The sequence below is a fragment of the Sabethes cyaneus genome, chromosome 2 (genome assembly GCF_943734655.1).
Source record: "Sabethes cyaneus chromosome 2, idSabCyanKW18_F2, whole genome shotgun sequence".
In the NCBI taxonomy this organism is placed as follows: domain Eukaryota; kingdom Metazoa; phylum Arthropoda; class Insecta; order Diptera; family Culicidae; genus Sabethes; species Sabethes cyaneus.
The window spans coordinates 187,122,067-187,133,985 of NC_071354.1; the positions used below are offsets into that span (position 1 = coordinate 187,122,067).

The 11,919-nt window shown below is 39.0% G+C and overlaps 1 protein-coding gene across 3 annotated transcripts in view; it reads right to left on the reverse strand.

Moving 5' to 3' along the window:
- LOC128738231 (protein furry) overlaps nt 1-11,919 on the reverse strand; it is a 159,020-nt gene that overhangs the window by 128,120 nt on the left and 18,981 nt on the right. For all 3 annotated transcript variants that reach the window (XM_053833220.1, XM_053833217.1, XM_053833219.1), the window contains 4 exons: nt 10,401-11,912; nt 10,088-10,168; nt 338-657; nt 52-234 (listed from right to left, as the gene is read on the reverse strand). In XM_053833220.1, coding sequence (XP_053689195.1) covers nt 52-234; nt 338-657; nt 10,088-10,168; nt 10,401-11,912 — 2,096 coding nt within the window. The remainder of the gene's footprint in view (nt 1-51; nt 235-337; nt 658-10,087; nt 10,169-10,400; nt 11,913-11,919) is intronic.

Sequence of the window (11,919 nt, forward strand, 5' to 3'; positions counted from 1 at the left end):
CAAGCCAATCAACTAGAACGCCACCGCTAAAAACAACAGCGCTAAACCTACCTGAGACTGAGATCCGGAGAGGCACAGCGTACGGCTACGCTGGGCATTTGCGGTACCAGCCGCATTGCCAGTGCCACCTGATTTTTCCATAAATGCGCCAATGAATCTCGTTGCGCTTCGGACGGTGGCTTTTTGGGCGGTGCGGAGCTCCGCAGCAGCGATGCCCGATTATCGCTAACTGGCCTGTAGGGGACAGAAAACAACAGATGAAAAAGAGATGCCGTGACATGCAGGTAAACAAATCGCCGATCGGCTCTCGGGGGGTTTCGAATATCAATCAACTTACGTCGGATCAATCACATTGAACAAACTCGTCACCCGCTGGTAACAAATAGGCCACGCCTGAGCTACCGCCGACGGGCAGTACTGCAGCACATGCTGACGTTCCATAAAGCCGAACAAGCATACACTCCACGGGTCGTAAGCTTGACCGGAGGACTGCGAATGGCACAAGGTAAGCGTTGATGCCTTCGTCGAGTCCTCGATGTGGCCGACCGTCCAAATGCCACTGTTACGGTCCACAATCCACTGCAGGTCGATGAGATTTGCATTCAGCATTGCAGTCCGGTCGGCCTGGGGCAACATATGCAAACATTTCTCCAGCACCTATTGTGGGAGTGAAACGAATGTTGTTGTTAGTTTACTTTTGAATATAGATTGACACATAATTACACAAGTTAAAATGAGCAATATTTTTTTAAACGTGAGAATAATTAAAATTCCAGCAAGCCGTAATTCTACGAAAATATTTCTCGTTTGTTGGTGCTTGAATTAAATTCAAAAATGAAAAAATCCAGTTTTTTTGCTTGAAAATGAAATTTAATTGGAAAATAACATTTTCAACATAAAATATCAATTTATGTTGAAGAAGTTATTATTATAATCTAAAATTAAACTACTTTAAACCCCAAATTATGCACAAGACAGCGCGTGCAATTCGCCAAATAACCTCATTTAAAAAAATTAATTAGCGAAACCACGGAACATCTGCTCTGCAATTATAGGGCATTAATAAGAAGCAAATTGCAGTATTTCGGTAGAGGTTGCCAAAAACCTAACGAAAGCTGTTCTGCCTAACCGATACGCGTAATTGGGTTATCACGAATCGGCACCTGTCTGACTATAAAGCTATCAACCTATCACTTCCTAAATTAGGAGCAGGATAGTTTGATTCACAATAAATTGAAAAGGGGAAGTCCACCTGAATTGTACAATTATAGTTGAAATTAACGGATGCGGTGGTCTAACGCCTCAACAGAAATTTAAAAAAATAATTAAAAGTGAGTGACATTAACGCTAATTTAGTCAACATTTGGTGACAGTGGCTGTTTGGTAAAAAAAATATAGTGTTTAAAATACATGAGAAGCGTCGTATCACAACGAGGTCAGTCGTGTGTTTTTTTTTCTCTCTATTTTTTGCTATTGGCCTGCAATTGACAAGAGGTTCCATTTCGTAGCTCGCCCACTGTCAATCGACAGATTGACGAGTAACAAAAACCCATTTAATGAATGGTGAAACAAACGGATTAGCGAAACGCGAAACGATGTAAAAGCAATCAATTGACAGTGACGATGAGTTCATTACTGGGTGCATTGCAGTCTTCAATTTTAGTTACTACTGTCGCGTTTCGCGTATTTACCGAATATTGCTAACCTTTTAACGAGAAATAAAAAAGCACGGTGCGATCCAACTAATAACTATTTTTCTCGAAAGTACATTCAAAATTCATGTACAGTCATTTCATGCAAAAATATTTATCTGACAAATAAGTTAAGAAATAGTCTAATGTAAATTATTCATAGGAAAATTTTGAAGTCAATCTTTTTTTTAGATATCCGTTTTCCCAAGTGAAAAATGGCCAAAATTCGTGAAATAATTCGCAATTTCGCAATTTACATGAATTCTCGTCTTTGAAAGATGATAGCACTTGACCATACGGCTCAGAATGTTTTAATATTGATGCCAAAATGTCAAGAAAATAAACTTCACCTGTCGCTCCGAGGCTCTAAAACCGAAACCCGTCTACAGACATTCGAAATATCTAGTTACTATCCTAGTGGATACAGAAATTGAATTGCATGAAATCCGTCCCCATTAGAAATAGTGTCGAAGGAGACGCTTAATTATATGTACTTGAACGATTAACCAAAAATTCATACAAAATCTATCCGTCTATAATCGTACAGTTTTTTGCCCACATATACATTGAAAATGCAGTTGATAATACTATAGTTCAGTAATTGATTCCAGAACTGATATTTTTTCTATTCAGTCTCCAAACACAACACTTTTTAAGTGAAACTTTCAAGCCCATTTAAACAATCGGAAGCTATTCATTGTAATTATGTCGACATTGCTCAATACTGTCAGAAATGATGGATTGTAGAAATTTCTTAGATTAATTTGAGCACTGCTGTTTCGTAAATACATACTTGCATTAACACACCATTTGTGTATATTTTTGAATGTGCAAAACAGTATGTCAATAATGGCTGATAATAATAAATCAAATATTGTTAACCTTGTCGGGTTTCAATCCTTCGGCATGAGTCCAAAACATCTTTTGTATTTCATCGAATGGGAATGATATTCGATCAATTGAAACATAACATTTTATTTGCGAGCGGAAAAAAAGTTTCTTTGAGATATAACCTGAAGTTTAAAAGTTAAAAAAAAAACAACAAATAAATATGTATGTCACCAATTTAGTCAAACCCTTGTTACGGTTTTTGGTCAATAGAGTGATTGATTGGGAAAAATTGAGGCCGTTTTGCCATGATGTTTACTACGTTGCGGGATAAGAACATCGGTGCACAGCAGGTGCTAATCAATAAAATTTCTGGTCAGCCGGTACCTACCTGGTTGGTAACAAATTGAACAGCTGCTTGTGGTCGAATCGACAATATATTTACTCATAAATCAACGGTAGATGACGAAGTTCGGAGAGAATTGGAGGAAACCGTAATTTCGGAGGGCATTGCTTAGAGAGCGACTAAACATGCTTCGCAGTTCATATGAACTGTTATACACCAGAAATTTTGATGTTCTACTTTTGTTATTGACGCGAAAATTAAAAGCTATATATTGATATAGAGTAAGAAGGGGTAAAAGTGCGATTGATTTATCGGTGCAGATTCCGAGTAAATTGACTACATTAGCATGGATGCGCCTCCCAGTTGGCCTCGAGGTAAGACGCTGATCTAATAAGCCAGTCGTCGTATGTTCGAATCTCGGCTGGGAGAGGCTGTTAGAGTCAATAGGATCGTAGCACTGACCCCGCACTGTCCTGTATTCTAACAGCTGGTTGCGAAGTCTGTCGTATAAAAAACAGAAGGTCAAATTTCGATAACGGAATTAGCACCCAGGCTTAGCATGGATGAGTAACTACTTTGAGAGCTTGAATCTAACGTAAACTTTAGTTGCTTACGAAGCACATAGTTGCAGAGTTATGTGCAAATGTTATTTTAGGGCAGTTTTGATGTAATTTTTCGTTATACGGCAAATACGATATCAACAGGAGGATACTACTTGTTGAAAATTTGTAGCAGCGTTTTACATCACTCACATATCTGTTTTGATAATACAGTAAAAAGAATTTACAAAATATATTTCGCTTTTCCATAATTTACATATACATATTCCTCTACAGATGTTGGCCGTGGAAAACAATGTTTTTTCGCTGATGAAGCTAAAAACAAATATTTGGAAAAGTTTCGATCTGACGGAGGCTGCAATACATCAGCGCAATATAGCGAATATTCTTTACCGAAATATACCGCAGATTGAAGATAATATGGTTTTGTTAGTTAATGCTGTGCTAATTTCATGGAATCGAGCTTCGCACTTTTACCCCGCGGTTTTCGCACTTTTGCCCCGCTAGTGAGGTAAAAGTGCGAATCGGCACTTGATCAGAACAATGAAGGATTTATCTTGCATAACACTATTATTCCAAATGATTTATAGTTGAATGTGAAAACATTGAGTTACTGCATCACCATAAAATATATTTTGTTGTTGTCCTTCTTTATATCTCACGAAAATTGATGACAACTTCAAACATCGCACTTATACCCGCCCTACATTTTAGAACCGTAAAACCGTACGTAAAAAACCGCGTAAATTTCGGAATTTGTGTAAAAATATTCGCTACTCCGTCTATAAATAGTCGTAGACCGATGGAGAATCTGCAAGTTGAATTCTCAAAATTTTTCGAGTAAAAACTATTAAAAAATTAATAGTGGAATTCACTCGGGAAAAAGTTTTTCTTTGCTTTCGATCTTCGTATTCCACTAAGATGCTTAAAAAACTTTAGTCAAAATAGTAGTGAAAAAAGCAACATCAGTGTACTAGGTACACGTTCTGTTTCATAAATGTTGGTTTTAGGCAATAACTCGTTAAGTAAAGTTTATATTTTCCTTCTCGCTTTCCCTCATTCCCTAATGTGAGACCTACTTATTGTGTTAGTAACAAACGTTTCCTAGATGATTCAGGGCCAGGAACCCGCGACCCACCGGGGGAGGCACTAGCTGTTGCTAGGGAAGCGCGGGAAGGCATTCCCCCGCGGAAACCAGCACTATTTAGTTGCAAGCATTTTGCTAGGTTTACTGACTCGTAAGGATTATTCTTTGGTAGAGTCCGATCGAGCGGTAGCGAGTAAGGACAGCATTTACCCAACAATTGAGTTAGCCGAATGTCGCGAATTTTGGAAAACCGTTCATAGATTCACATCTGAATTCTTTCAAGATATTAATTAAATACTCAAATTGCAAGCCGGTACTATAATGTTTACCCAATCCCAATCATTCCAGCATTTTCAAAGCTCGTTTTTATACAAAATATATTCATCAACAAGAGATAAAAGCCTTTTTCTTTTTTACAATAAATCCGTGCACCGGAGAATCATTTTAAAACGTTTAGAGCTCGTGTGGTTATGTTATTATGACGTCTAATGATCAAAGTACAGTTTTTAAAATTTCAAATATTAACATTACAAGCTGTGAATCTGAAAATCAGTATATAATTACAATTGATCTAAAACAGAAAATCTGATTGGAATTAATTCGATATGTTGCACCGTTTTCGAGTAATCAAGAAAAACATATCGCGTAAAAATAAACTGCGTAAAAAACGACTTTACTGTATTCGGGGAATTGGCGCATTCGGGCAAATATTTTTCGGAAAATTGGTACATTCGGGGAAATATCTTTCGGGAAAATGGTTTGGGGAACTGCTACATTCGGGGAAATATTTTCCGGAGTGTCGGGTTTCGAGAAAATGGGCTTCGGGGAATTGCTATACAAGCCCTTTTCAAAACCGTCGTGGACGACATTTGTAAATTATATGTTGATATATCAAATAGTCTATACAGTCAGTCCACAATCATGGGTCACACACAATTATGTGTCATTTTAGCTTTTTCTGCTTATTAATGCGTGAATATTATACGAAGTGATTGATAAAATTGTTAGTTATAAGTAGAACTAATAATTTGAGCAATCATTAGCTGATATTTAAACGCTAATCAGCAGCTAGAGCTAAAATGACCCACAATTGTGTGTGACCCATGATTATGAACTGTCTGTACCTTAAGATTTTTTTTCAAAGTTTATGAAAAAGGTAGGGCCAGGGATGGCACGATCACTTAGACTCAATTCACATTCATTTGACAGTACTGTCTCAGCCAAGCAAAATGTGATAAAGTTATATAGGGGGCAATTGTAGAACTAAATATTATCTACAATTTTGCTAAACAAAGTTTTGCTGTATCTTTTGTAGTAACGGTGCTACAATTCAAGTAGCTGAGTGAACGTTCACTTGGCTACTAATGAGCTACTAGCATTGTAGCACCGTAAATAAAGATAAAAGATACAGCCCAACTTTATTCAGAAAAGTTGTAGATGAGTAATTCTCGCTGAAACGGGGCCACTACTGACACGAGGTCTTCAAATATTGGAACTGTTGCACTTAATTGGTTGAAAATGATTAAAAAATACAAATTACACTTTTAACACCTCGAAATAGTGGACCCCTCGTTCGTCAAGGGGACCAACAGTTTCAAAACAAGTTGAATTTTGAGCAAACTTTGAGATCTATATCGTGTGATATTTCATAAATTTGCCATGAAACAGCTAATAAATGGCCCGGTTCTGTAAAGAAGAAGAACAGGCCTTTCAAATGGAGTAAAATTTGGCGGCCATCTTGGATGTGGTCGCCATATTAGATTTTATCAAAAAATCGCCGTTGTCACCATGAGCCCTCCAACAGATTTTCGTTTTAAGACCGCCATTGGAAAGCTGAGAAAAAATGCTACAAGAAACATTTATAAAATTAGGTGTGCAATGGCACTAACTGAATAAAATAACCAGTAATTCGTAGCAAAGTTCACAATTTTCACATAATTATTGATATTTCCAAAATTTGCTATGAAACAAACTACAAACAACACGGTTTTGTAAAGAGGAGAGATAGAGCTTATAAATGAAGTTGGATTTAGCCGCCATATTCGATTTAATAAAAAAAAATCGCCGTTTTCGCTATCATCCCCCCAACCGAATATTGTAAATACGTTACTTAGTTATTTCTGTCATTGGGGTGATATTTTACCTGTTGACGTTAGTAAAATAAAACAAAAACAAATAAAACAAACCGATTCAAATTTTACCACCATCGGAAAACTGAGAAAAAATGCTATAAGAAACATCCATCAAATTAGATGTGCAATGGCATTAACTAAATAAAACAATTAATTTTCTGTAGCAAGATACTCCATTATATGAGTTGAAAATACATTGAGCTCTCAACAGCACAAGCAAAAGCACTCACAAGCAAAACCACTTTGTGGATGCCAGATATGCCCGTTCCGGCATCTAGAACATCTCCCAAACAACAATGTGAGTTTTATTTCACTCTTATGGCGGTTGTCAATTTTGGTTTTAAATGCCACAAGAGTGTAATAAAACCCAAATTATTACTTGGGCTTGGCACTGGACAACAAGCAGAGCATCGAAAGAAAGCCCGGTTCCGGACGGCCGACGACCCTAAGCGACAAGAAGCTCCAAACGATGCTGAAGAGGAAAACTGAAAAGTGGCAAGACTCAAAAGTGGCGTGCGCTTGGCCGGGAGGTCCGTGCAACCGGCCAAACAGTGAAAGAGTACCTGGCGAACTAGGACATACATGTCAGGAAGCGGCAGTCCCGTCCACTGGTCTCGGAGCTGCAGGCAATGACACAGCGGCAGCTGCTGAATAAGATGGTCAAGACGATTTTCCTGACGAATCACGACGTGGCGGTGGTGATGGACGACGAGACCTGTCTCACCCTGGATGGCAACGACTGGCAGGGCGATTCGTATTTTACTTACCCACGAACGAAATGAGTTCCGAGGTGAAGTTCATTTCACACACCAAATTTCCCAAGAAGGTTCTGCTGTGGCTAACAATCAGCGAGAAGGGGATGTCAAAGCCGCTCTTCTTTTGCTCTGGACAAGCCGTGAACGGGGAAATTTATAGTACGAAGTACTAAGTTCCGTAAGGACGAAGACGCGATGTTCTGGCCGGATCTGGCGTAGGCCGACTACTCGAAGCGATCGCTGGAGGAGATGGAGCGGCTGGGTACCGAAGTCGGTGAACCCGCCCAACGTCCCCCAGCTGCGTCCCACTTAGAATTTTTGGGCAAACTCCAATTAAAACAAACTCAAAAGCATGCCTTCACGCATGTTTCCGTCCGCCATGGCGAATGTTCCGGTTAACTCCTGGAAAACCGCTCGCAAGGGCGTAGAATTTTTTGGCAAGTAAGCTATTATAATTATCTTCCATGGGAAATTTATTAAACTCAATTAGCTGTCTCAATTTGCTTAATGCATACGTTATTTTCAATCAGATTTTGGGCCAGATTTCGGATCAAACTTTGGACCAGATTCTCAATCTGGACCAGATTATAAACTACATTTTTAATTAGATTTTGAACCAGATTTTGGATCAGATTTAAAATCAGATTCTGGACTTCATTTTCTATCAAACTTTGTTTTAGATTTCGGAACAGATTTTGACTAGATTGAGACCATTTGGAGCACGTTTTTTACCAGGTTTTGAATTCGATTCTAGACCCGCTTCCAGAGCGTCGTAACGAGACATTGTGGCGATCTTAGCAGAGACCTGATTTCGCGCCCCCTCGTTGCTTAAATCAGAGTTCTTCCGAAGTTTATTATTTTTTAGGACTGATGCATACATGATTCATACAATTCCCTGTATCCAGTACTTCGCTACACTCGAGAGTGCCTTACTGAGGTTCAGGTCGTTTATGGCGCCCTTTAGACCATTATTGGCGGGGGCCAGTCTGGCCAACTGCACGCTACGACGCTGTGCCCGTACCCGGCGGGTTCGAATCGGGTTAGGGTAGTAAAAAATTAATTTGCGGTTTCGGGCGGGGTATAGTGTAGTATCGTAACCATCGCAATACTAGTAGCGTCGTAACCATCGCAATATTAGCAACATGGTATCTATCGCAACATTGTTATATTATACAAACTGAAAATATATCTCATTAGTATATCAGAGGCCGACCGACACAGAAGCAAGAGTATTTCGTTCCTGTGTTCCTTTGCTCCCTGTGTCCTATACTACATTGGCGACGAGGAATAAAATGGAAAAATCATTGGGTAAGAAAAAAAAACAAGTATTTTACCTTATTGAAAAAAAATATAAATTAAAATACAGTAGAAAAAGTAATGAAATAGATCAGACACTTAAATGTGGTATTTGATTTGACTGATTCTATTCTGCTAAGAGCAGGTTGAGGAAGAAAATGGACTGATTCTATTCTGCTTAGAGCAGGGCTGAAAAAAAAATTAGAAATAGATCAGATGCTTAAATGCAGAAACGAAAAAGGAAATTTGAGGGATTCTAAAAAAAAAAAATAAAAAAAAAAAAGATTAAAAAAAAAATTAAAAAGGAAGTAATTGTAGTATCGTAACCATCGCAATACTAGTAGCGTCGTAACCATCGCAATATTAGCAACATGGTATCTATCGCAACATTGTTATATTATACAAACTGAAAATATATCTCATTAGTATATCAGAGGCCGACCGACACAGAAGCAAGAGTATTTCGTTCCTGTGTTCCTTTGCTCCCTGTGTCCTATACTACATATAGGTCTTTATTTTTTTTTTCTTAATCGGGTGTGGGTCGCGTTCGAGTATTCAAAGTTTCATACCCGACCATCTCTAGTTTAATGGTGGAATACGAATGCTATGCATAATACAACTAGCAGTTCGCTCAGCCATACCTCCGATTGTACAGCAGAATGAATGCGTTCTGACCTTTTTTTACATTTTTATTTTCATCGAGTTTTCTTAACCATACTAACGAAAAGCAACGTATGATTCAATACAACAACTACATGTGCATGGAAAGTCGCCTTTTATTTAAATTTCAAAACAGTGCTTAGAATGTGTTCAATTCATATGCACAACTTTACAAAAAAGAAGACTGTCTATCTAGTTGTTTTTCCTAGCCGCTTTCGCAAAAAGCTTAGATGAAAATGAAATCTAAATGAAAAGAAATCTTAGAGTTATCCGAATTATGAAAATTTTACAAAATTTTAGTATTTGTAATTCAAATTCCAAATTGCCAAATTTTGTTCTCACATCAACGTCAAGGACCGAAAGTCTACCATCAGCTCTTCTTCGAATGGAAAGCTAATGTACTTGTGAATATAGTAAGAATTTCTAAAACTTGCTTAAATTCTTTTTCAATAAAGATTCAAAAAATATTGTCCACATACCCCCTCAAACGGCTTGGTAGATTTCTTCCATAAAATTTATTTTCCTTGCTTGCCATGAAAAGCTCACATAGAAAGAGTGAAAGTGGGAATGGATGTTCCTTTCGTTTGTTTAAACAATTTACCCCTAAATGTGAGTCGAATACATAGTAATTTAGTTTTGGCCTCAGTGGAACGGTTTAATTAAATTGAAATTTCCGGAACTCGATAAAATGGAAACTTTCGTAACACGAAGAACATTAAAGAATCAGCTTACCTGAGGGCAGCACCTATCAATGACATCAATCAACGGAGGTTCGGTCTCCACAATACCAAGAGCTTTCATCAAAATTTTCACCTTTCATGAATGTAATTTTCCATCCGAGTTGCAGGCGATTGGTTGGTATGCACGAGAAGAGAAAAGAGAAAAAATAATGAGCTTGGTTAGTGTTTAATTACGTGCAGCTGCGCTGGTAATTACTACTCTTTCCATTTAGTTATTTGTGACAAAGTTGCGGTTACATACATATGAAATTCATAACGATTTTGTGGTGACAGTTAATGGTGAAACCATTTTCGCATACACTTACCTCCTTCAAAATGTTAACCGCAAATTTCCGCGGTGCCGGTCGACAATTACATAGCATCACCAGGGCAAAGCCTTCCACGAGATGCATGGTAGTGGCAAGAGGCTGCTCGTGACTTTTTTTGCCTGAAGAAGCTAATATCGAACTATGTCCGGTAGTATCCGCGCTTCCAACCGCTGCTATGGTGGTAGTTTGCGTAATGGAAGAAATTCCGGAGCTGCCGCTCGAGTTCGAATTTATTGTTGCAGCATTGAGCGAAGGAGTGCTCGGCTGTGGCTGAGATTTAGAAAATCCGGAGTCCTGTTGGTAGAACACCACTCGTTGTGTCGCAGCTGTGTTCGATCCAACCTTTGTATTTAGCGTATTGTTGTTGCTATTACTCGCTCCACTGTTGCTTAACGCATTCTTCCACACAGTTAAAAAGGCAAAAAGCATTCGCATTCCGTTATCTAGCAGATGAGGGAATGTATCAACTACATCTCTGGCCAAAAATTGAGTGAATCCTTGAATGACATCCTGTCTCCAATCGGGAAAATCTACAACCAACGTTTGAAGCGACTGATGTGCCAACGCTCGTAGTTCTTCATCCATGTGAATCGTCAATCTGGAAAGCATATCGACCAACTCATGCCCAGTCATATTATCCGGAATTATTCTGGGAACAGCTGCCACACACGTACGGAACAAATCGATTCTGGGTTTCCTCTCGCCCGTCAACATCTCGTCCGGCTCTTTGTTGAGATTTTGATTAATCGTCATCATCAGAGGTCTACCACAATGAATATCCAATGCTCTCAGAATGTCAACGAAAACCCTCCGAACGTGGGGAAAATAATTGGACATACCAATACTGCGAGCGGTATCCTCCGTCAACATTTTGTTTAAATAGGTTTTCTTCACTCTGAGCGTATTTCCGGACGGTAGAACCCCAACAGTCCTTGGCATCGGCGGTTCGCCATCTTTTTGCTGCAAAGAATCGGCCACCACCAGGAATGCTCTCAAACCAATACTCATCCGTTCCGGAGTCATTATTATTTTTATCGGTCGCCCTACACAAAGCAACTCGAAAACGATATCCCGCATGGCAAAATCAAGCCTCTCCTGAGCGATAAACTGAATAATTTTGACGAAAATGTTCAACGGAGTATCCCGCGGAACAACCGCTTTCGAACCTCGAGGAAACAGTGAATTTACAATGCTCTGCAACCTCGAATGAGTCGCCGAATTCGATTCGCACTTGATTCTTATCATGTACACCCAAAGTAGGCGATAAAGGGACTCCAGTGCCACTCGGCTCATTTTAGGATCCTTGTTCTTCAAATTGCTAAGACACATGGCAAGAAAGCAATGCCAATTACTAAGGAAGAATGATTTCTGCGATACACATAGCAGGCACGTTACCAACGGAAACAGTGCCAGTTTGTGCTTGGATTTAGTACACGCGTCCAGTGTCTGTGAGTACAGCAAATCAACGAAATTTTTCACACACGGAACGTTGACTTCATTTTTGACGGCCTGTGAA